Source organism: Tetranychus urticae, chromosome 2 (assembly GCF_039701765.1).
Source record: "Tetranychus urticae isolate SD_2017Ah chromosome 2, NJAU_TeUrti_SD_1.0, whole genome shotgun sequence".
Lineage (NCBI taxonomy): Eukaryota > Metazoa > Arthropoda > Arachnida > Trombidiformes > Tetranychidae > Tetranychus > Tetranychus urticae.
Window position 1 is genome coordinate 16,317,463 of NC_142959.1, and position 26,112 is coordinate 16,343,574.

Below are 26,112 nucleotides of genomic sequence, written 5' to 3' on the forward strand. Positions count from 1 at the left end.
TTTGAGGTTGCCAGGGAGCATTTAAAGGTTGACAATGCAGTTTGACTGGTCAAACCGATTGAAGCAGCAACAAAGTCCAGTTTAAAAAATAAAGTACAAAAGATTTGTTGAAATGCTGATTCAAGATGTTGAGACTTGTTGAGGTTTGATAGTCAAACAGCTTTCATCTTGACCCATCCCTTGGTATCAAAAATTGATTATAATAATGACTTTAATTTGATACTTTTGTGTCCATTTGTTGTCTCTACCTTTCATGGTTTACATGACAGACAAAACTTGAAACTCTTTTCAACTCATGATTCTATAAGCTTTTCCTGGTAAATATATAATATCTTGCATTTACTATCATTTACTTTCCTGGTAACAAACTCATTCAACTTTCACTCCTACCTTTTATCCACTATAAAATGTACAACATGAAAAACTCCCAGTCATCATTATCGCAACTTTGAGTGTTGTTTTGCTTCAATATTGTAACTTGTTTTTTTTTGGTGAACACATATTCGTCATTCCCAACATCGTCATCAATCTCATCCAGTTCTGATCATCATTCTGATAGTGATGCTATGAAGTTATATGTGAATGCGCGTGCAAACACAATCTGATGGGAAAGTGAAAAGGAAGAAGATAAGGAAGAGAAAGAAAAAGAAGAAGAAGAAGACAGAAAAAAGTCATTTCCTTTTCATCACTACTCAGTGACTCTTGTACCTATACTTTGTGCTTGTGCTAAAAGGAGATGCACATCAACACCAAACAACAATAACAAGTTACCTTTACTTTTGTGTCTTTCAATTATTTACATTTTCTGTTCATATTCTGCTCTTTAACAGTTTCCTAATTGTTATGTTTAAATGATTGTCAACAAACATGTCAAACATGTGTTTATGAAATTGTAACAACAACGGATTATTGATACAACATTGACGCAATTTCATTTGTTGACAAAAATGTCTAACTCTTTACTCAACTTTAATCCAGCAAGTTTACCCAAATGCCATGGATGCTCAGATGTAATACAAGATAGGATTATACTTAAATTAGGATACAACAATGAAAGGCATACCTGTTGGCATTCCCGTATGTGGTTACCTTTTTTGCATCGTATTATTACCTTGTCCATCTTCAATGTTTATGTTTTCATTTCGCTTTATTTTTGGTTTACTTTTTTTGAAAAAATGCGTTTATGTTTTATGATTGTTATTTCATTTTGTCCTCTCTCTGTGACTGTGAAAGTGTCCTCAAAATTGTCCTCTAATCATTGTCTATTGTCCCATTAGGCTGTCTCTTTTGCCGTGAATGTAAAACAATGCTATCAATTAAATGTTACCTTCGTAATGGATTACCTTATTGTAAAGAACATTTTTATAAAAATTTTGCCAAAACAAGATGTGCTAACTGTGAACAAGGTAAGTGTCCATCATTCATTATTTAAACAGTAACGCCATTTCAAATGTTTGAGTTAATTTGAGTTTCTCATGAAAATACAACAATCGATTTACAATATTAATTCAAAATCATCCTTAGATAAACTTGTGCCAATCGCTTGGATCAACTAGACTCGACACATTTCCAAGCTTTAGATGACTTAAGAAAGCAACTTCGTTAGTCAGTGTCACGACTTGATCAGATTAAAAATCATAAGGTCAAACTTGAAGAATAATAAAAATTATTTCGATGCTCATCTCATCACCAACTGTTATCTCGAAAATGCCTTGCAATATTCAGATAACTTTAATGGACTTTCATTCAGACTTAAGCCAGCCTTTTAGACCAAATAGCTGGACAAAATGATTGAAACCATTGAAGACAATACATTAAAATGAGACTTCATTTTATCCTTTTAACCACCGAGTCAACCTAACAGTCAACATGAAACCATTTCAAAGTAACCCGATGATTCGGCAATAACTGCGAGTTGAATTTATTTGAAAAAAAGTCACTTTGAGTGAAAATTAATGGATAGAGTGATGACCCTTTTATAAGTGAATGAATGATTTGTAAATTGAAAAGTCACAATTCAATTGTAATGCAAAATAGTTAACCTTAAAAGCCGTGTAAATCAAACTGATTCTTACAACTTATGATAATCATAAATTTAATAAATTTTATGCATTTTGAATGGTGAAAAAAAAGTGATTTAACCAAAAGAGATCGCGTTCAATTGAACGGAATGAAGGTTAAATTTGGCCTGTCAATTGACTTTATCAACTCTCTATCAGGACAGATCTTTTTGGTGGCCCTTTGCTTCCATCACGACTATTAGTGATTATGTAAAAATGGCTGAAAAGACTAGCAATAACATTAAACTTTCCTCATCCTGGATCATCATCCACTCCAGTCTCTGTTTCACCTCATCACCTCACTCTTTCACTCTCATCCTCCATTATCTTACTAAGCCCATCCTAACCTGATTAACATAATACAGTAAATGATATAACAACAATAACAAGACAAGAAGCAAAAGAATAACAAAAACATGTTCAACTTTCAACTTGATAAAACCTCTTTCAGGTCAAACAAACAATCAACCAAGCATCACAATTATCTTAATCATATTACAGAGCGATCATTATGATTATTAAATTAAGCAACAAGAATAAAGCCAAAACTGTAAAAAGAGTAAAGAGAAAAAAAAATTTTCTCAAAAATTGGACAAAAATATTGAGAAGACAAAAAGTGCAATATTTGAATAGCAAATGAAACTGTTTAACCATCAATTTAATTGTCAAAATGTGATAATGAAAAAAGGTCGAGAAAATCGGGCGAGAAGAAGAAGAAAAATTGATACAAAAATGTTTCTAATGGATGTAAAGGTCTCAATGGATTGGTTGATATAAGCTGAAAACAAGTTAACAGCTTAACTGTTGCTAATACTCGTCATAATACAATCCACTTTCCGGCCACTTTGACATTCATCCAAATATATTCATAAGGGAAAATGAGATTAATCCAAATGGCAGGTTGAATCCATTGGCACTGTGGGTGCAATGTCATCACATTAACTCCCCAAAAGGTCCCAGAAGAGGTTAAATTTAATTTGCTGATAGCAACCATTAAGGTTGGAAAGGTCATGAAAGTTTGATAATTTATGCAAGTTAACCAAAAGTGAAAACTTACATCGACTGGGAGTTGTAACTCCAACAAACAATTTGATGGACGTTTAACTTCGGAAGTAGGAAACTTCATCTCAATTTCCTTCCTTCCTTTACATCAGTTGAATAAGGTCAACCTGAAAGGACACCTTAAAAGGGCGAAAGAAACAACAAAAAAAGAATTCGTTTTTTTTCGATTTTTTTGTTTGAAATATTTTTTGTTTTCCCTTCAACTTGTAACAACCTTTGGTTCAATTGAGTTTGTCGTTTGTTCCCTTGTTTCAGTGAAAATACATTTTCTGGTCAATCTATTGAGATCTAATTGAATTTGACACTCAAAGCATTATTTTATGGGAAAAATGTTTCAATATCACATCAACTGTCCATTAGATTATCTTGCCAAAAGCCACAGAAAAAAGAAGAAGAAAGGAAATCTTGGTGAAAACAGGAAAAGTCATTAACTTTTGCCCTGACCATTTCAATGACCAATAAAAGGCTCTATCATTTTAACTCATTCATTCATCATTCAATTGATATTATTCAATTAGTTGAACATTGTTGATCAACATCAATTTCATCGAAAACTTTTGTTCTTCTTTTCACTTTTTTTACCTTATCGTTAAGATGAAGAGTCCACTTTACATATTGTTGTTGATTGTTGATCAAGAAAATGTAATAATAAGATATAATTGTCACTTACATGAACCAAGCCAATGTAAACACTTGAATTTTGCTTTTCTATTTTTACGATTTCTCTTTGCTTTCAATGTTGTCACAATGATTGCGTGTTTCCATCTCGATCTGTCCGTCTATTTATCCCTCATTGATGGGTTAGTTGCATGAAAAGCTGGTATTATGTCAGTCAAACAACATTAACTGTATCATCAACATCCCAATCAGTCGCGAACAACAACAATTTAAAGTGAACTCCATTCAATTTTATCTCACCCAAGACAATTTGAAGCCATTTCAATGGGACAAAGTGAAACATTTAACCCTAAAAATGTAATCAAAATCTTCTTTAATTGTTACAAATCACTTCTGAAACATAATAAGTTTATCATGTTAAACGTTTCTCTTTATTAACCTAATGGTCAACGTTTATGGATCTAGTGAAGAGGAAGGTTACCCTTTGTCTTTGTCAATTGATTTACATTAACATCCATTGAGAAAGTCTTTCAACAATTTAATCTCACTTTTCTTCATGATCATCATTCTGTCCCTTTACTTCGCTCTGTTAAGTGTTTTCACCAACAAAATTGGCTTCTTTAAAAAGAACCATTTCCATGTAATCAATATAATCCATTTTCATGTTTCTCTGAATCTCATCAATTACAATTTAACTTGCAAAATCGGCACAAATTTTTTAGTCTTAAAGTTGACCAAAAACACGAAAACAAAACAAATAAAAAGCAAACATTAAAGAGTGCAAAAAGGTTTGAATGGGTCAAAATCAATAGCTTTTATTCAATCAATAGTTTGTTGTGCTCAATAAAAAGCAAATAATAATTGTTTTTGATTGATTAATTGTTGCCAATGAACATAATATTGACCACAAAATGAAGAGAAAGCTTTCAAATGCACAAAATTTCCAAGTTTTTCACCATTCTATCCGATAGTTTACTCTTATTCCTTTTCATCGAGCAAATCTGATGATCAACATCTTTGACTTGAGACGAGCAACGATCTTAATGGACTCGTCAGTTTACTCTTGTCTCGACGATTGCACGAAGTTATGTGCCAAATAACTCAATTGATCTGTTTCATAAACTGATTTTTGTTGTACAATTAAGTGTATTTGATTTTAATAAAGCTAAAACTTTAAATATTGAAATTAATAGTTCTACTAGTTAGCTTAATATAAGAATGACCATTTGATCTACCTTTGTATTATTTACTTTTGTTTCCGTACAATTAATAATTTTATATAAGTCTCAATGATATGTTATGTTAATACATTCAGTTTGTTACTAAAAAGACAAGCAGCATCAATTGATGCATTAAGCAAAAATTGACAAAACACTGAAAGAGAAATGATTAAAAACGGGTGAAAATTAACTTCTCGCAATTTTAGATTCTGTCATTTTGTAGGGAATTGAAAACTGAGTCCCATGGTGTGATTGAAAAGTTTCTATTATACACAGTTCTCGAAAAAATCGAATTAAAAGTTGAAACTTAAATCACTTTTTGTACAGTTCTGTGACCAGATTTTTTCATGATACTCATTTCGTTGATATAATTTTTGATGGAGAATCAGAAAATGAACTTATTTCGCCTAATAAAATTCTCTATTTTCGTACATTTTCGATTCTTCGATTTTTAGTTAAACAAGGCCCATTCTGCAACCGTAAAGGTTAGAGGGCTGAAACTTATCATCCGTCAATAAAAATTGTTTGTACACATCCTGAGTTCAATAGTTTTTTCGATTCAGCAACAGTTCTCTTGATTTCGGACATTGACCAGAAAACTTCGAGGTTCAATATTTCGAGAACGGTAAGCTCTAAAACCATCATTCTTTGATTCAACATCAGATTTTATTTGACCTACGAGATATACAAATTTTAGATTATTCAAGAAACTAAACTAAAAAGTTATAACATTGTATTACTCGGGTTGTCAGATTTGATACCAGATTAACAAAGGTAAATGGTTACTTATGATGTGTTAGAATAAAATGCATTATTGAATAAATTAGACTAGATTTTCCGGTTTTCAGTAATATCATGTTATAGCTGATAATGAAATAAAATGTTTGGTCGAAGAATGATGATTGCAGGCTATGTCATCCTCGAAATATTGACCCTCAAAGTTTTCTGGTTAATGTCCAAAATCAAGAGAACTGTTGGTTGATTGAAGAAAATATTTCTGCCATGATGTTTACAGACAATTTTTATTGAAGGATTATAATTTTCAGCTTGCTAAACTTCACGGTCACAAAAAGCAGTCGGTTTTAGTGAAAATCGAAGAATCGAAGTTGCACGGAAATAGAAAATTTTATTGAGCAAAATAAGTACATTTTCAACTTCTCCATCAAAAGTTACCTCTACGAAATGAGTTTCATGAAAAAATCTGGCCACAAAACTGTACAAAAGGCTATCGAAGTTTCAACTTCGAGCCTCAATATTTCGTGAACTGTGTATAATAGAAACTTTTCAATCACACCATGGGACTCAGTTTTCAATTCCCTACAAAATGACGGAATCTAAAATTGTGAGAAGTTAATTTTCACCCGTTTTTGGCCATTTCTCTTTCAGTGTTTTGTCAATTTGTGCATAAATGCATCAATTGTTGCTATTTGAGTCTTTTTAGCAAAAATCTAAATGTTTTAACATGATTTATCATTGAGACTTATACAAAATACTAATTTTACGCAAACAGAAAATTTTATTGACCGAAGTAAGTAGATTTCATGGTTAACAATCATAAATTACATATGCAAGATGAGTTTCATGAATAAATCTGGCCACAAAACTGCACAAAAGACGATTGAAGATTCAACTCCGAGCTTCAATATTTCAAGAATGACAAAACCTAAAACCAGCATTCTTTGACCAAACGTTAGATTTTATTATGGACTATAAGATAATATGACTAAAAACCGAAGAAATTTCAGCTATTAATTCATTAAATGCTGAATATTCTTCTAACACATTTATGTATTAAAAACCATTCTTCTAAACGCAACTATTGTCGATGTGACATTAGTTATTGGTGAAAAGCTATTCAATGAAGCTGGCAATATTAAATTAAGCCATACACTTGATCAGATATTAATCAGATCATTAACAGTAATTCAGTAACAGTGTTTCAATGCAAAACGAACCGTCAATTATTGTGTTACAATTAACATTAACTTTAGCTTTGATCATTCATGAAACAGGTAAAGTTGAAAAAATGAAAAAAGTTAAACGATCGTTAAATTTGATTACAAGAGCTGTGAATCTTGAAAAGCTCAGATCAACTCTTAGCTAATAATGTTAACAGGCAACAATTAGCAACCATTAACCATGTTAACTCATTCATTAACTCATTACTCATAACGCTAAATGGCTCAACAATTAGCTTCAATTTTCCATTCTAATCATGATTATTTTGCTCGCTTCTTTCACAGGAATCTCACCAACAGCCTTGGTACGTCGAGCTCAAGAAAATGTATATCACCTGGAATGTTTCAATTGTATCTTATGTAAAAGGCCTCTTAACACAGGTAATTATAAACCTTTTCATTTCATGAAAATGTGACTTTAAGCAACTTTCAAATTGCATCTTAAAACGATTTATTAATAGAATGAAAAATTGTCCAGAAATGGGGAAAAAAACAAATAACAATTTAACATTCATTGTCATTACCAAAAAGCATTTCAATAATATCATTAACATGGCTAACAATGTTACCATTATCATCATTATTAACATCATTATTATAATCATCTTGAAAACAGATTCACCTGAATTTGTTTACATCAACATTTCAACAAGATAATTCCTAAATAAGGTTCATTATTAATGAATAACAGAACGTTTTTTATCCATATTTGACTGTTGGCCAACAAGCAGTTATCATGAATCTATGAGCATGCTCTAGACTCATGAAGGGAACGAGAAAATATTTCAAGATATTCAGTCCTATATGATGATAGGAATTTTGTTTTGTCTCAACATTTCACCACAATTCATGATTATTTGGCTTTTGAAAAATTGTTCATTTTCCGGGCAAAAACTTAAATTCAGAGAGGCTCATGATGAATATTTAACAATGGGACTGAACGAAATTGGAAAATGTCTTTTTTCGAACTTGAGTTTCCATTTTTTGTGTTTGCGTTCAACTGATCAAGATTTAAACTAATTTTGTTGACCTTTGTTTGCAAATGTTAATCTTCATGTTTGGCTTATTCAATTGTCTAACAGTTAGTGTGTTTAGTTAATAGCCTTGGGTTATATTTTCAATTATAGTTAATCTATTTTCATTAAAGACTACAAAATAATGATAATCTCATTATGAGTCAAGTGCTTCAGGTTATTTACATGGTTATGCGTCTTTCATTTGCTAACATTTCGCTTTACCGTTTTTTGTCCGTTTTTAGTAGTTTTTTCATCTTAAAGGCCATTTCATGTTAAATAATGTAACCACACAAATTGAGTTTAACACCAATTTTATGTTACATTTGTGCAGGGAATTGAAATTGATTTAATCCAATTTTTAATTTTTTTGTGGTTTATTGATGTTTCAATGAGTAACTGTCATTTCTTTATGCATTTTCAACGATATTGAGATAAAAGATGTTGAATTGGTGCAAAACTCGTAACTTCATAATTTAGTAAGACTTTCAAATTTCGATATTTTAGCGACTTTTGTTGAGACAATTTTATCATTGCAAATATGACTTATTTTTGTTAAGAGAGTTTTGGATAGATAATGCAGTTCTGAGTAAAGCTCAATCGACATTCGAAATAAACTCTGAATTTCTGAAACCTTTATACTCCAAATGAATCTCAATTTCTCACTAACTCAACAAAGATTGATCTGGAAACCGTCATTTTTGGATGTGAAAATGTCTTTTCTAAATAAAAAGTTTATTTCCAATTTCTTGCTCAATATCTCAGTCACTTCGAAGAATTGAATTTCTAGAATTTAAATTTCAGAATCGTTAGATGAGTTGACATTAAAGTGTAGTAACTTGAAAAAGCAAAAAAGATTGAGGCACAACTTTCAAAACTGAAACACTCCAAATGATCAAAAGAGTGTTAAAACTGTACAAAGTCTTAAAGCTCTTCGTATACACGAAAGGTCTTCAAATGCTAAAAACCGAATTGAATATGTTTAACAGTTTGAATAATAAGTGTTTCTGTCTAGCTTTGTTCATTAGTCAGCGTTACTTCGATAATAAACGCTTCAATCAAAACCTCTTTAACAATCGATATTCTATTTTAACCGAAAACTTTTCGAATAATCGAAATGTTTTAAAGATTTAGTCTCTTTCGAAGCAAAAAGTTTACCAATGAATATCAATAGTTCCTGCTAATAATCCAATAAATTATACGCTAACAGGACAATAATAATCCTGGAAGGTGACAAAATGTTGAAAGCAAATCAAGTTGACTTTTGTCGTGAAAATTTGGACACAAAACGGAATCCATTGAAAGTGACAATTTACACCAAGAAAGACATTACCATGAACCATTTATCAAGCCTTGAAACAATTTTAAGGTTCATTGTTGCCATTTAAATTAACTTATCTTTGAAAAGGTTCACGTGCCTTAAAGTGCTGTGCAAAAAGCGAAGGAAAACTAACTCCAAGATTCACTGAACATTTTTATATCATATTTTTTTAACTTTGCACAACTGCCATTTGTATCCTCAAGTGAGTGAATAAAAAAAGGCCAACAAGTGTGTCCATAAGTGTGCAGTGTGTGTTGGTGTACATTTGAACACTCATGTTATCAGCGACTGAAATCAATTTGAACACAGAAAACTGTTCGCCTTTTCCTTCCCTAATTGTTTATAATATCAACTTGATTGCGACTCCCACAAAAACACAAAAAATAGTCAATAAACAGCCACGTGAGCCTTCCTCTTCGATCATCATTTGCATGGTTCTGTTCATTCATTATAATCCACTTTGCTTTTTCAATAATTTATCTTTCAATTTGCTTTTCGTTTTTTTTGTTCCTTCGAACTCTGTTTCTCCCATTTCTGTTGCTCTTTCCTTCAACCTCAGTCTTTTTTTTCACCCAGTATTTACCTTTGGGATCATTCAATATTTACCTCATTCTTTGCCTTTGCGTTAAACTACTTTTTTTTGCTGCTCCAAGTCTGCCTTTCACCTTCAACCATGATTCAAAGCGCGTGCAAAAACAAAAACATTGTACAGTTGAAATGAATTTTCAAACAATAGACTAAAAAGACGCCAGAAAAGAGCAAATTTAATCACATTAGCCTTTAAAGCATTTTACGCTTCTCAAAAATCGCTGTTATTACCTTTTAAATCTATCAACATCAAACATTTGTTTCAATGGTTACAGTGAAAATGAGCATTTACTGTTGACTTTACTATCGATTTCACTCGTGACTGGTCAACATTTAGTTTTAATGCTTTAAAAGCGACAGTCAGTTGACTTCAATCAACTTGACGTTTGTCTGGATAAGGAAAAGATTCAAATTTGGACATTTTGTAAACAAATGAATGCTTTTATGTTTAAAGTGTTCGAGGAAATCAATTTACGACTTTCTTTTCAAACTCACAAGGGAACTAAACGACAAAATGAAGCTAGGTGTCAATCGATAGGACTTGGCTAGTCAAGTAGTCAAAATGCTCAAATATTAATCAGCTTTCTAGACTCGAAAGAATCTTTAATGATCATCATTTTTCCCCCAACAATTAAAACTTGAATTCACCTTTGCAGGAGAAACTCGATGAAGTTTAGCCTTTTTTGCGCCGAAACTCAAGTCAAAAAATCAACTTTTTCGATTAAAATCTTTGTTGATTTTTTATTTTAAAGCAAATTTTCAAAGAGTAAATTTTACAGATTATTTCATTTCAAGAAATTTCCAAATCCTTTAAATCCAATTTCATTTTCTACAAAATCGTCAGTTTTCATCTTCGAGAAGCTAAAAGTCGAATCAATATGATTTGTGCGGAAATCGTAACTAAACAGTCATTTCCATTGAAATGAATGGTTTGGCTAAAAGTTATAAAAGCGTTCAATTGAGCGCTTCCAAAGTTTCGACTTTTTCGTTTCAGTAAAAAATCATGAAATGAGAATAATATTTGCAAGAACTTTCAACCTTGAAAAATGTTAATAAACATCATTTGCTTTGGTAAAATTTTTTGGTTTAGGTGTAGATTAGAGTGGATTACATGAGATTAATAATATTTTGCTGTCCATTATTATGCATTGATGTTAACAGGGAGTGAAAAAGTTATCAAGGATAAAAGTTGTAGGTAACAAAGGCAAAAGAAAGGATAAAAGGTATTGTGATAATACTTTAAGCCAGCGGTATGCAACTTGCTAATACATAAATATATCAACATAAATATATATCAAACAAATATAGAGAGAGACAGAGAAGAAGAAAGAAGTCAAACTGAGAGAAAAGGCGAAAAGAATGGTTAAGATGATGAAGATAAAGATGAAGATGAGGATGAAAAGAGAGAGAGAAAGATTTGATATAGAACAATATTTGAACCTATAAAATTCATACATTCATTGAACAAGAATCTCAATGGAAACGCTCATTGAGATTCTTTATTCTTCTTCTTCTCCTCTTTGCCTCCCAGTGAACGTTATTCATCGTTTATCTTTCAAGTTGAATATCATCTTGGAGTGAAAATGATGAAAGAAGAAGAGAAAAGCTAAAAGAGAAGAGAAAATTTTCTTGAAACATTCATCTTCCCTGTAACATTTAGCCTTGGTACATGTTGAGGTTTCCTCATCATTGCGTGCATTCTGATAAACTAGGTAAACAGGGTTTCCATGGGTTTATCGTTATTCTTTATCTTCTTTTATCTTCTTTTCTTCTCTATCGCTTTAAATCCAAAGCTAGTCAACTGAATGAATAGGATTCAAGTCACACAATTCTCATCTTTATCAGTTCTCTCTATATTTCCATCTATCAATGAATAACTCGAGACAAAAGGACATTGAATAGGACATAAGGAGAAGATTTTACTTTTTTTTCATTCTTCTATTTTCCTATTCAAAACTTTGCCTTCATTCAACTTATTCATTACAAGCTTTATCTTCATTACCTTTGAAAACACTATTGACATCTTTTTTGGAATCATTGGGAGTGAAAATGACTTGGAGTGAAATTAATATCGATAACTGTTATTGATATTAACTTTAGTCTCTTGTTTTTTTTGCTTCAGTTTTTAGCTTCAAATTAATTAGTTGATTGTTACAATTAGATTCTTTTAAATCTTGCTATTCTTTTACCAATTTAATGGTTATTTTCATCAATAGCTTTTTATATCCGATTCAATTGCTATTATTTTTGGAGTGTTTTTTTCTTCTTCTTTTTTGTGCTTTACTCAAAGACGATTAAAGATGCAATAAGTGTATGTATTTAGGTGTAAGCATGAAGATAAAAGCGTTGAAATCCGTCTATTAAATCCTCTTGATAATCCGATTCTCAAATGCTTCTTTGCTTTTTCATTTAGTTACAAAAATTAAATTGATCAGCTTAGCTTTAGCTTTTTTTAGCTTTTACTTTAGTTTCACACCCAATTAGATTTAATAATGATCAATGTATTGAATGCTAAGACTTGGTCCAATTATTTATACAAAAGTAAAGGGTTGATATCACTTGTTACCTTTTTTTATTTCGTCCAACAATCAACTAATCGGGAATGTTTTTCCTATTTATCTTGTTTATTAGGCGATGAATTTTATTTAATGGAAGACAATAAATTGGTTTGTAAACCTGATTATGAAGCAGCTAAACAAAGAGGTAATTATTTCGATTGTTACAGTGTTCATTGGGCATTAATCTTGTTATTAATTGTAATTTTTTTATTAATTTAATGGTTTGTTACAATTTTTAAAATTTGCGCGTTTCTATTTTTGCGCCTCTTTTATTTTATTAAAATCTTGTGTCTTGCTTCAGCCTTTCTTGTCTCTTCTTTTGACTGTAGTTTTATTTTGTGTTTAATTATTAATTGGTCATGTTTTTATTACACTTAATTGATTCTAGTAATTTGTTTTCTAATCAACAGAAGCCTCATCTAAAAGACCTCGAACTACAATTACAGCCAAACAGTTGGATGTATTAAAAAGTGCATATAATAATTCGCCCAAGCCAGCAAGGCATGTTCGTGAACAGTTAAGCCATGATACTGGATTGGATATGAGAGTTGTTCAGGTAAGGATTATGGTAATGTTTTTAATCATTGTTGATATATTAATATTAATTGTGTTTATATGTTTCGCAACAATTTTTAGGTCTGGTTTCAAAATAGAAGAGCTAAAGAGAAGAGATTAAAAAAGGATGCAAATAGTGGTCAATTGGGTAAGCTGGTTTGCTGGGTACATTTTAACCTTCTGTGGTCAACCTTAATCTACTTATTTGCCATGCTGTTGTTACTGGGATACATTGTTTTTATTTTATGATATCTCTATGGTTAAAGTTGAATAATATCGCAAATTATTGTAATAGATTAACAAGGGTTGGAGATGTAAACTGTTTTGTCTGGAAAATTTGTAAATGGCGCGTCCAAGGGGTTAAGCTTAATCTTTAACCGCCATTGTTTTTCTGGTAGTGGTGAGGATTATGCAAGAGGTTGAAATGAAGCTTTTTTTCCGGCTTTTGTTATGACAGTGTTAAATGTTGAAAATAGTGATTATTGCGTGATATAATCATTTCATCATATTGGTGATCAACAAACAACATCAACATCGAAAGTAATAACAATACTTTCAATTCCGTCTGTCTCTTTTAATGATATGTACATTGTGAAAAGCTGATGATACACGCACGCAAAGGAGCATCTTCACTTATCTACCTCTCTGTCTCTCTCTTTTATCTCGTCCTATTCATCTTTAACCACCCCACATCTCTCTCTCACATGTATACACACCGGGGAGATTGAAGTGTGGTATAAAAAAACAAATCAACAAGGGTGGAGTGGTGAATAGATACATGGCTTGATGGACCATTGGACTTGGATAGACGAAGGACAAATTGTCCTTATGGCTTGATCACTATGGATACAGTTGATATTTATCATTCAGTGGTGAGGGAGTTGAGCCATAAAAAGGGAATAAGATATTTCCAGTAATATTTTTCAAGCTTCACTTTCACTTATCATTATTATTATGATTATTACTGTTATCATCATTATCATCAGTCTAGTTAAATTGCTTTGCATCTTGTGCATATAAGTTAATGGATTCAAGTTTTTTGCTTCTCTCTTCTCTCTACTTTTCATCTTCTTCATCCTCAACTTTCTTTACATTAGCTGCCTTTGAACTGTATTTTGTAAGGTTAATCGAGACTAGTGGGTAACTTTTTTTCCTCTCCTTTCATCCATCTCATCTCATCTCATCTTCTCCATCTAGTTTGATACAGATTCAAATAATAACTCTCTTTTTCTCTCTCTTTCTCTCTCCACAAGTCAACTGCAAATGCCTTTTGGGTTTTGCAGTCAACTAAACCTTTTTATACTTTTTAACATTGTCTAGTGAGTTTGACTTAGCCTACAAAACACGCACATCAATAAAATAATATGATCAAGTAAAACGAAGCGTAAATTATTTGTGTAGACCAGCAAAAAAAGTTCAGGTCACCAGTAAATGATCCGCCCATGAGGATGATAAAAACAGAAGAAAGGAAAAGAGGAAAAAAATGACCGATCATTTACCATCATCATCATCATCATCAAGTCAAGTGAATCCATCCTTTTTCATCTACTACTTCATCTCACTTTACGCTCAGAATTAACTCATCATTCTCACCTCTTGCTTTACTCGTTTCTTTGGTTTACTTTTTTCTTCTCCTTCGTCTTCATTTCACATTTTTCTTTCTCGTTCATCTTCCATGTTTTCCTCCTTTTTCCTGTACATTCTTGAAAACTGAGTTTTTTTTCTCCTGCCACCATCGACATCTTGAATCTTTCTTATTTCTTATTCGTGTTGAACAAAAAAAACCTCAGGGAATTTATAGGCTTCACTCTGACAGACTCTCTCTTCTCATCCTCATCTTCATCATCCTCTTGCTTCTCATGTTGTTTTTGTTGCATAACATCTTAACGCATCTTTAGAGCCATCAAACTTTTTACTTTTATGCCCTTTTATCCTTCGCTTTTGTTACTTTTCTTTCCCTCTCTCTTGATCCTCATCTTTTCATCTTCTCTTTCTCTTGTTTCTTCTGACAAAATGACATGAATCCCATGATGGATGAATGTAAAAAAACTACTTCTATACAAAGCATCTCATTTTGCCTAAATAGTCACTTTACAATGATGATGAAAATGATGATGAAGGTGGATAGTGAAGGGTGAAAAAAGCATCAATTTCATTTATTAACAGTACAAGTAGATCTTAATCTTTGACTGTAAACACTTGGTTAGTTTAAGCTTTTCCCATTTCCTCTGATCACACTTGAGACTAAATCAATTGTAAAAACACTTTGTAATGTTACAAGGTTACAACTTAATCGACTTTATCAATTAGCATTGCTAACATTCAACAGTATGGTTAATTGGTCACAATTTGACGTTGTCCAGTTTCAATAGCCATAAGTCATTTCTTTTTTTGTCCCTCTTTCATTTATCTTTTTATTTGTCATTTTGTCTTCGCATTGATCTGTTTTATCCTTGTCCCTGAATGTTAAATCCAGATTGGATTTACTCTTATTACATTTGATTTTCATTTGATTTGACATTCTTGCTTTTCGTTGATGAATTGAACAACATCTTAATCTCTCATCTAGACAGATGATGAAAATGATTACTTTCATCTTTCACCAGTTTCAAAGGATTTAAACAGGATAAAATTATCAGTCAACAGGCAACTTTGACTTTTGCTGATTGTTATTTTATAGTTTTGATATTTTGTTTGTGACCTTTTCTTGTTGTTCACCGTTTAAGTCTTGTAACAAGATAATCAAGATTAACCAAGCTATTATGATTATCATGATTATCATTTGCCTAAAGGGTAAATCAACAGAACCGTTCATCATTTGAATGACAATCATCTGATAACAAGTTTATACCTTTGCATTATTCAAAAGTAACACTAATCATTTGGGAACTTTGAAATCCTCCTTAAATCCTTTAAACTCTTTACATTTTGACGAGTTGACAGTTAGCCAAAAACAATTAACTTTTTTTTATCTAACCAACTTGTTAAATAAAATTATCATAATCAAACTCACAATTTTCATGAAACGAGAAAGTGTTTAATAGTGGAATAATCAAACGATAACATTTTCATGTAAAAATCAAACAATGAATTACGAACCATCCTTGACCAAATTAGTTGAATAAACATGACGTTTTAATGGTCCATCAACATTAGACAACTTGATACGGGTTTAAATCAATTGGCTATCTGAATTAATGACCAATCTACCTTGATCAGTGTTCAACTAATGGTAACAATCATTACAATATTATCAATTTACAAGAAATTGAAATTAGCTTTACATTGTCTCCTACCACCATCTATGGTTAATATTATGCAAAAGATGATCATATGTAAAATGAGTGGTTAGCGGTTGTTAATCCCATTGTCATTGTGATTAAGTTTGACTACTGAGGTTGTTTATTTAATTTACTTGTTTCTAATCAATTTTGTTTCTCTTTTACAATTTATAGGCAATCAAAGACCTTTATCGGCATCTAATCGTAATGTTTGGCCCAACAATCAAAACCCATCTACACCGACTACTGACACGACGCCACCAAGTAATGCATCATCAACCCTTCTTGCCAATGAAACTTCAACCTCTTGTTCATCGTGGTTTGAAGATCCAATCATGGATTCAAGTGAAGACGAAGATTCATTAATCTCAGATCAACATTACTAATCCATTAATTGAAAAAATAATCAAAATGGATGGAAAGTAAAGAGCCAAATATGAACCGTCATCATCACTACCCTCATCACCATCCTGATCATCTTAACCATCCTCATCGCCAGCATCATCTAAACCATCTATTTCCGTACTTCAGTTGTATTGGTTTCTTTTCTATTATTATCGTCTGACTACATTATTATTCTTATTGCTATCACAATTTATTCATTTCTATTATCTCCTCTTTCACCTAATCTCGACTAGTCTACATTGATCATGAATCAGTGTAAATTAAATGTGAAATCCAGAATGGTGATTGCAATAGTAATAATTTGGTTAGTGTCGACGATCATAACAGCATAAAAAACCAAGCCACTAATTCTAATTGATTTGTGCAATTTATTTCAAACTCTTAACTATCGTTGCGATGAACCTCATAAAGTTGACTGAAATTGTAAAATGAATCTATTTTCATCACAATTTCAATGTAACCTGAATGTGGCACAATCCTGGTTAAAAATTATCTAATTTGACTCACATTGAAGGCAAAAATATCAGAAAGCCAGAATTAAGTATCCTTTCAGACTATTGAATCTGTTGTTTTTATTTTCATTTATTTAAAGCTTAATAGATTTTTATTGAAAATTAGTTCTAATTTAATTTGTTTTTCTTCTGTTAATGCATATTCATATTTTGAACAATTACTCTTTAACATCATCATTAACATGATGAAGATGTTTTAATTTCAATGTTAACTAACTCTAACCAAGGGTATCCATCGATATTACATCCAGGTTTAATTGAAATGAGGGAAAATGATGAATCAAATTTTGTATTAACTAACCATTTTTTCATTTAATTTAATTTTGTTCACAATCAAAATTTTAGTTAAATTTATCCTTCTATTTATGAGACTCGCATAATCAACATGTTCATTATCATCATCATCGTCATCTTCAACGTTGTACAAAACAAAACCTGTGTTCCCCTCAAAGCTTACCTTCAATTCACTTACCATGTCTTACCATTAACATATTCATCTCTGTACCTGTTTCATATCTTTATTAATTAACGCAACAATTGTTCACTCCCGTTAAATTGATGAATCCTAAATCAATCAATCTGATTGATGAAAATAATCATAATTATACTTTGTGATTACAACAACAACATTCGCGAAGAGTAAGCAAAAGAAAACGCTTCAACCAAAAATTTATGTAAATAAAAGTGCAGCAAAAATTGCCAAAAATCATTAAGTCTAAATTGTATTCAATTAAAATTTTGTTTCTTCATTTCTGGTCAAACCAAATGAAAACCAATTAACTAACAATTAGCAAACAATTAACCATCAACTCAATACCCTATTATAATCATTATAAACCATTAATCTTTCATAATGATATTCCTAATACCAAATTGCTTTCAACTTTTCAAGAGGCTTTTTTCGTTAATTGTTTTCTTTTTGTTTAACTGTTCGATAGCCGTTCCATGAATTTGAATATCAAAGTAAATGTCAACCTAATCACGATAATAATTAGCAAAGATGATTGAGATTAAGTTTACTAATTAAGATGGCCGAACATAATTTTCAAAAGATGAAAACAGATTGAAACATTTTCTGTCTTGAAACAAATTGAATGGAAATGATGATTATCATGATGAAGATCAGTTGATGAACAAGTAAAAAAACCTTGATTGTCAATCAAAATAGCTAGTTTCATTTAAATCAATAAATTTCTGGTTAACCAAAAGCAAGAGTTAAACTTGATTTTTTGGCTTTTCTCAACACTTAATGCCAATCTGATTAACTATTATTGCTATTAAATGATTGAGATGAGTTGATTGTGTCAAAATGTTTCCCAACTGGTTGTGAATTTTCATGAAACGAGTAAAAAAATGAATTGAAATTTGAAGGTTAAGAAAGGTTCTGAAATAACCTAAACTAGCAAATTTTCACTCACAAAGTGCACCAATCAAATTAAATTATTTTATCCATTAAATATTAGAAGCTGAATTATCCAGATTGACTTTTGAATGTTCCCTTGGCTGCATATTAACAACTGAGATTTAAATTTTTGCTCATTTCCATCTAGTTATTTTACCAATAACAATTAGCAATTGATACAAAATGAAAGCTCTTCAATGATGGCCTCTTTCAACTGATCCGCGAGCAAAAATTGTTTCAATCAAATTAATTTTTGTCCTTTTACTTTAATGATTATTTGGTTGCCCTTTGCTTAACAAATTGATAACTGAAACATCATTAACATGGACTCAGTAACAGTTCATAGAGGTAATAAATCAATGTGTATTTTAATTTCTAACCACATTAAAGACTCTATGCTAATTTGCTTTTTTTATTGTTGCCCTTAGCTTAAACTATTAACATTTCTGATGAACATATTGGGAGATCTAATTTAATATTTACCCCGACTTTAACATACAACAATAAGAATAAAGAAATTAAAGCTTTAAATAGTCTTGATTAACAAACAATTTTGATCAGTTGGCTGTTGTTGAAAAAGACGACAATAGATGGCGACATTAATTAATAAATTTATTGCAATTCATTTCAAATTTCAATAGCAACAGCTTTTTCACTTGCGAGTTTCAACTGTTATTTACTTATCGTTTGAATCAAAATCAACTAATTTTCTTTCCACTGTGAATTAACCTGACTTATAATTGGTTTAAATTGTTGGTATCTATTTGTCCAATCAACTGTGAGTGAAACTGAAAACGTTTATTTGAAAATTGTCTTTTTCTTATGTGCATTGGGTTGAGTTGGGTATTGAGATGATGCTTCAAGTTGTAATCAAGCTGGGCGGTTAGTGTTAAGCTTAATTTTCATTAGTATATATTTTAATTATGGTCTTTTAAAGACCAATCAATTGCTTGTAGTAATTAATCAATAATTTCTTCTCTTGTTTATTTTGTTTTATTTTTTTTACAGGCTCACTGTGACCGGTGGTATGGAAATGAAATAAATTTAGTAATTACTGGTAAAATTATGATGATTGGTTTTTAATTTCTTGGGTTGAGCTAATTAAAAATCAGATCAATGAATCATCCTTTTCAGTTTCAAGTTTATAAACTATGAAATCTATTAGTGTTAAAGATTCAGTTTATTCATCTAATGGGTTGGTTGAATAAGCCCGACTTGGCCATCTTTACCTGCATTTATTCACTTATTATAAACTTATCCTATTCAAACGATTCCGAAGCTCAACTGTAAATATTATTATAATTTAAGCTTAGTTTGTCATTAGGCATAAATTGTGGTCTCAAATGTTTCCTTTTGGTGGATCATTAATCTTATATTAGGTGGACTTGTATGTCAACAGCTGAGCACGATTAGGCATTAATTATTCTTCATTATGTTATCCTGGATTAACCTTGTTTCTTTCATCTTTTCCTTCTTTAATCAACACAAATTGACCACGAAAAACTTGAATGCAATTGAAATTATTCTTGGTCAAGATAAACCATACTAAAGGAGAGAGTTTTGTTGCAGAAAAATCGTTAATTTATTCAGATGATTGTGTGAAAATAAAAAAAAATGAGCGATGAGTAAGATTGGAAGACAATGGAAATGACTTAGATAAAAGAGTATGAATGAGAAAAGGTTGACCAAAAGGTGCCCATAATGTGAAAATGGTGTTAGATGTTTGTATTGAACTTTTTCACACGAAACTGATGAGCTTACTGATACTCATTAGCAAAGTCGTTTAACACAATAGGCCAAAACTTGTTATCAACACAAAACGCCACACAATATTAACAGCATAGATGTACTTTTTCATGTAACTTCGTGATCATCCCATGAGTGTATAAAAATGATTTCAAGAAGAGAGAGTTCAATTATACTTTTCCATTAAAGTAAAGTGAGCAAATTTATTTTTCAGTTGATTTACTGGAGTTAAAGATGAGTACCCGGGATTGGAGATGATTTAATTAGCATGGCATCATTTCTTGTGAAAGGGTGTTGGTTACTGGTTCGCTGTTGTTGGCTTTGTTGCTGTCGCGCAGTGAAAAGGCCAAAATTACTCAATGAAACAGCTCTTTTACCATGGACAAGTTCAGTACTAATTTCATTTGGATCACTATTGATTCCTGTGGAGGAAGATGACGCTGAAATGGAAGCTGTTAAGGAGGCTGAAGATGTTGATGGAGTGGCCGAAGAAGATGAAGGCTGTGATTTAAGACTCAGTTTTTTATCCCGTTTCTTGCCAATTATATTGTGTCTATCTTCGTCATCGAAAGCTTCATTATCTTGTCCTTGTTTCTCGATAATTGCTCGTGTTGTAACTAAACTGTTACCATTGGTATGGCCAATATTAGACTTTGTAACTGGAAAAGATTCATTTGTGCAAACTGAAGCATCACTTTTTTGCTTTGAGACGGCAAATTTTGAGGAAGGTGACTTTTGTAGTCCATTACGCATTGCATTACCATAACAAGTTGATTCGGTTGATGCACTATTGGTTATGGAAGCTACTTGGTGATGATTTGATTGATGGCAATTACCGTTATTAATACAATTGTTAGCAAGACCACCAAATAGATGGGCATCATTGCCAACAAAATATCTATAAGGTGTATCATAATCAACCTCCAAGATTGTTGAAAATTTATTTGGAAAAAGTATATCAATAATGGCTAAAATTGTTCCCACTGCCAGTGCCGATGAACCTGCACCTAGAACCAGCCAATATGACCAGCCATAACTGAAACTAAGAACACCTCCTTCAAAAGGAATCCTGAGTGGATTGGCAGGCAATAGTACACTGTAAAGAGCGTTTGTTAATAACATGAGAGCACCAGTTGACTGTAAGGCGTAAATTCCGTATCGAGGAACCGCACATAGTAAGACTATCATGAAAATCCACAAACAAAATGACATAGTTAAAAGAGTTGAACCGTAATGACCTGCTAAACGATATTTTTTGCCCCAACAAAATCCTTCATCGGCTTTACTTAAATACTCTAAGATAGTTAAAATGGGAAAAGGAAGTCCTTTGGCAAGAGCATTTTGATATTCTTGTTTCATTCCTGTGGCCTCAATCCAGTAGAAACGTTCATTGTAATCAATTTCCTCGGCTCTTTTATGATGACTCGCTTTAGCTTTTAATGTAATATTAACACTCTGTAATCCAATATAAACACCAACATCAGCAAATATCTTTTGCTTTGAAAATGCTCGATAAGGACTAGATATTGAAGCTTCAGCTATATGCCAACTGGAACCACAATGAGCAACTGTAATTGTACATCCAATAAACAATGATAAACTAACTATTATAAAGGTTGATATTTTCTGTAAAAAGGAAAGAAAATAATAAAATAATTAGTAAATTAGAAAATTAAATTAAATACAAAAATGGAAGGATATTAACATTAAAAGTCACCAACAATCTTGCTTTTAAACAACTTTTACCATTTTAATTATTAATAATACACAATGAAAATATGAAATGAGTTTATGTAAAAAATTTATCTTTCGAGTTATTAATAAGAGTGGGTTAACTTTGTGGGTTAGCAGACGCATAAAAAGTCCATTCAAAGTCCATAGTCCAGTGCTATTAAAAAATTTCTCTGATCGACAGTTCTCGAAAAAATCGAGGTTAAAGCTGACACTTCATTCGCTTTTGTACGGTATTGTAACCAGATTTTTTCATCAAAATCCAATTTATGATACAACTTTTGATGGTCAACTAGAAAATGCACTTATTTTGTGAGAGAAAATATTTTCTGTACAAAAGATCACTTCGATTTCCAGTTAAACCAGGCGCACTCTGTAACCATAAAGGTTAGAGATCTGAAACTTATTATTTGTCGATAAAATTGTTGGTACACATCAACGATCGAACACTTTTTTCAATTTACTCAACAGTTCTTTTGATTTTGGCCGTTGTTTAAAAACTTCTATCCTCAATATTTCGAGAATGGTATCACCTACAATCACCATTCTTTGATCCATTATTAGATATTGAAAATAAATATAAAAAATTGAATAAAATAAATTGCAATTTCAGACCAGTAGAGATCCTCCAAAAAAAGTTATAGCATTGAGTTACTTATGTTGTCAGAATTCATTCTTGATTAAAGTAAATGGTTACTCGAACACAAATCTTAAGATGTGTTAGAAGGAATTATTATTTAACTAATTAGATCAGATTTTCTTACGATCGTTAGGTATTCATTTATATTGTGTTATAACCAATGATACTATCTAATTTAAGTCACCAATCTGCTTTTAAACAACTTTTACCATCTTAATTAATACACAATGAAAGTATGAAATTAGGTAAAATGATTTTCCTCTTTTCAGGTTTAATTTTTGTCTCAAAGCTGCTCTCATCAACCTTGTTATCAAGTTAATTTATGAAATTTCTTGGTATTAATGATTCAATGAATATATTTTTGAAAACAATACAATCTTGATGGAGAAATATTTTTTTTAATAAAATGTAAAATATTTCTCTAATGAAAGAAGAAAGAAATAGCTGAATTAGTAAATTTTTGTCTTGAAAGTTATCAAGTCTCATCAACCTTGTTATTGAGTTAATTTAGGACATTTTAAGTTAAAACAATTGAATGAATAACTTTTGCGAATCAGAATTGACGAGGTTGAATTGAGATAATTTGGCAAGTTTCACTTGAAACAAATGAAAATTATAACACTTTGATCGTCCAAAAACCACTGTAATTGCTAATTGATACACAATAAATTGGTTAATATTAATATCATAAAAGTTGATACTTTCTGTAGCAAGAAACAAAAAACACTCAAAGTTAGTCATAATGTTGGCTGGAAATGGTGAAAAATGAACCTTGAATTGTAGGTAATTCAAGTTTTGATAATGACAATTTTTGAAGGGTTTTTTACTTCGTACTAATGTCGATGTGTTTCTTGTAACATATTATGCTCATGGATAATTGGTTGACTGAAAACGGTAAAATTACAAAATTTAGAGTAAATTATTCAGACTATTGAACTGGAACCAATGATTTTACAAGTAGAGAAAGTAATTGAATAAAGCACTTATCTGTTTATTTAATTCAATTTAAGAGAAGGTTGAAGGAAGTTATTGATAGCCTAACGATAGTGAAATATTAACTAATATTGCATTTGCATAAAAAATGTGGAAACTTAAATCAAATTAACACTTGAAAAAGGTACTTTAATCATTGATACAAAATGAAATGAAAAGCGATTTCTCAAGATGAATGAAATTGGCAGCTTTAGTTATGAAGATTCACTTTGAAGGCCAAGGTTGGTGAAAACATTTACATGTAATATCTTGAATAAATGATATGATTAGTAGTTAGCTTAATGAGAAGCAAGAATGAGCTGAATTGACAGCAAAAAGACGACACAGTTGAAACTTTGGTGAAATTTTATTGATAGCTTAAGTAATTGAGAGCAAATAACAATTGGCTGAAAGCTTAAATTTCATGACTTAATCATTGAAGGTTTCAAATGGATTGATAAAAAAATGATCATTTTTATATCACTCCAGGTAAATATGGAGATTAATCGTAAAAACATCTAAATTCATAAAATTTGAAATGGAGTATGAAACGATTTGATCACGAAAATGGTTAGCTGACTGATGTTATGATGAGTTAAGTGTTAATTTAAATAAAAATGTGCCAAAATTTAAATCAAAAATCAAAATGAGCTGATTATGATTGAGAAGAGAAGAATAAATTAAATTGAAATTAAATTGAAAATAACAGTCTATTGAAGATGCGTGCGGCTAAGTTAATCAATTGATTAAATGTAATAACAAATTGAATACAATTTTTGATAAACTTACCTCTTTTCGTATTCCAGGTAAAACTAGAAGGAATGCAATCTCTGCTGTGGCAAATGTTAACAGAATGAAAAAAATTCTTGAATCAATCAAGGAAGAAGTTCGATTGGGATCAAGATACAATGGTGGACCTCCATTGGGTCGAAAGGCATCAAACCAACCCGATTCAGGAGACATATCACAAGATAAGTTGATGGACACAAGTTTTATCCAAATGGAATACAATTTTTGTTTCAACAAAAATGATCATCACATTGTCATCTGGGTTTACAAACCCAAAGATAACGACAATTGCATAGGCAAACAAGGCTGCCTAATCAACCTAAAGATGAATAAAAGGCAAATAAATATGAAACACTGAAAGTCCACAGGAAACTGGTGAAACCCAAATTATGATGACAACACTGAGAACACAAAAGACCAATGAGTTGGATAGCTTAAAGCTTTGGGAATGATGAAGATGTCTTGAAAGGAATGCTGATGATTAATTTCAATATTATAATTGAGAAAGTTTGGAATTGTTGAAAGCTGATTATAATAAACAGCAGTTTCTGTACAAATCTTCAATGTTGATTGATGGATGGTTGTGATTGATCTGATCAAATTTTGGCTTGTAAGTTGTTCAATCCGTTAAAATAAATGACTCCCGCTCCATGCTCACAGCTGATCATGTGAAGACAACAGGTTTCAATGAAAAGGAGAGAGATAGAGAGAGAAAGTAAATGATAAAATTATAATAAAAAATAATGTTGTTAATGGTAAGAAAAGTTGATTGTAAGAAAGTTGCTGAGTAACTAAAACAACCGTTCAAGTATATAAGGAGCCAATAAGAAACAAGTTAATCGATTGAGGGAAATGGCAATGAAAAGCGCGGGCAACTCAATTTTATATTTGATTTACAATTATTTTACTTTATTTTGATTAAAACATGCTTCTATTACATTAACAATTTGCTGAATACAATTGGAATTAAAGTAAACTGTAAAAATGGTTTTTAATCGATGAAACAAGGTTGACAAGTTAATCCAATATGATTAAATAGCTATAATTATGGTGATGTTTAATGTTGTTAGATGATGAAAGTGAACAAATGAATTGAACATTAAATCAAATGAAAAAGGTAACAATAAGTAAATTGTAAATATTGAAGTAAACACAAATGATAACAATAACATTAATCGTGTTCAGGTTTGTTCACTTGTAAAAGTGTTGAACACAAATAAAGCAAATTAAAAACAAAATCAACGCAATTTTCATGTGAATCAAAAGTAATGAATTAAGTTAATAGGGTCAAATAGAGAAGCTAATTTTCTGGTAAAATTGGTTGAAATGTAACAATAATAAGTGGCTTTTGCACGTTTTAAATTGGTTAATCATTTGAAGATGGAAATGAATTGCCAGCATTTAGATGAATTTAATGAAACAATAATTTCATTGTAATCAAAATTGAGGTTTTTTGGGTTCAATATTTATGAAAAAGATGATAAGATGAATGGATTGATCTGGAAATGAATGAAAGGCTTCTTAACCTAAAATGGTCATTTTGGTTGACTTTGGTTGACCAGACTAGAGATTTCTTGAACTTGAAATGGTAAATACACTTGAAAAGTGTAACAATTGAATCAACTTGGTGACAATTGAGTGTAAATTTAGTGTTACCTTAAAAAATTTGGCAAAAACATTA

The 26,112-nt window shown here is 31.1% G+C and overlaps 2 protein-coding genes and 1 long non-coding RNA gene across 3 annotated transcripts; 2 read left to right on the forward strand and 1 right to left on the reverse strand.

The window, feature by feature from the left end:
- Lim3 (Lim3 homeobox protein) lies at positions 1–17,864 on the forward strand. Its single transcript, XM_015928696.3, has 7 exons — positions 1–1,077; positions 1,278–1,406; positions 7,204–7,299; positions 12,472–12,543; positions 12,809–12,954; positions 13,035–13,101; positions 16,409–17,864. The coding sequence occupies exons 1-7, from the start codon at positions 948–950 to the stop codon at positions 16,618–16,620; spliced, it is 852 nt and encodes a 283-aa protein (XP_015784182.1). The 5' UTR covers positions 1–947; the 3' UTR covers positions 16,621–17,864.
- Positions 17,865–19,216: 1,352 nt separating this feature from the next.
- On the forward strand, positions 19,217–20,264 carry LOC107369156 (uncharacterized). The gene is made up of 2 exons (XR_001570261.3): positions 19,217–19,435; positions 19,562–20,264. It is a non-coding gene; the product is annotated as an uncharacterized LOC107369156 (long non-coding RNA).
- Positions 20,112–25,222, reverse strand: LOC107369146 (dual oxidase maturation factor 2-like). Its single transcript, XM_015937071.3, has 2 exons — positions 24,432–25,222; positions 20,112–21,925 (listed from the first exon to the last, which is right to left on the reverse strand). Exons 1-2 carry the CDS (start codon positions 24,603–24,605, stop codon positions 20,528–20,530), a joined length of 1,572 nt encoding a protein of 523 aa, XP_015792557.2. The 5' UTR covers positions 24,606–25,222; the 3' UTR covers positions 20,112–20,527.
- Between the last annotated feature and the right edge of the window lie 890 nt (positions 25,223–26,112).

Coding starts and splice junctions, on each gene's coding strand:
- Lim3 (XM_015928696.3), top strand. CDS start 948: ATGTCTAACTCTTTACTCAACTTTAATCCAGCAAGTTTACCCAAATGC. Junction 1,078..1,277: donor GCATACCTGTTGGCATTCCC/GTATGTGGTTAC, acceptor TTGTCCCATTAG/GCTGTCTCTTTTGCCGTGAA. Junction 7,300..12,471: donor TAAAAGGCCTCTTAACACAG/GTAATTATAAAC, acceptor CTTGTTTATTAG/GCGATGAATTTTATTTAATG.
- LOC107369146 (XM_015937071.3), bottom strand. CDS start 24,605: ATGTCTCCTGAATCGGGTTGGTTTGATGCCTTTCGACCCAATGGAGGT. Junction 21,926..24,431: donor TACCTGGAATACGAAAAGAG/GTAAGTTTATCA, acceptor TCCTTTTTACAG/AAAATATCAACCTTTATAAT.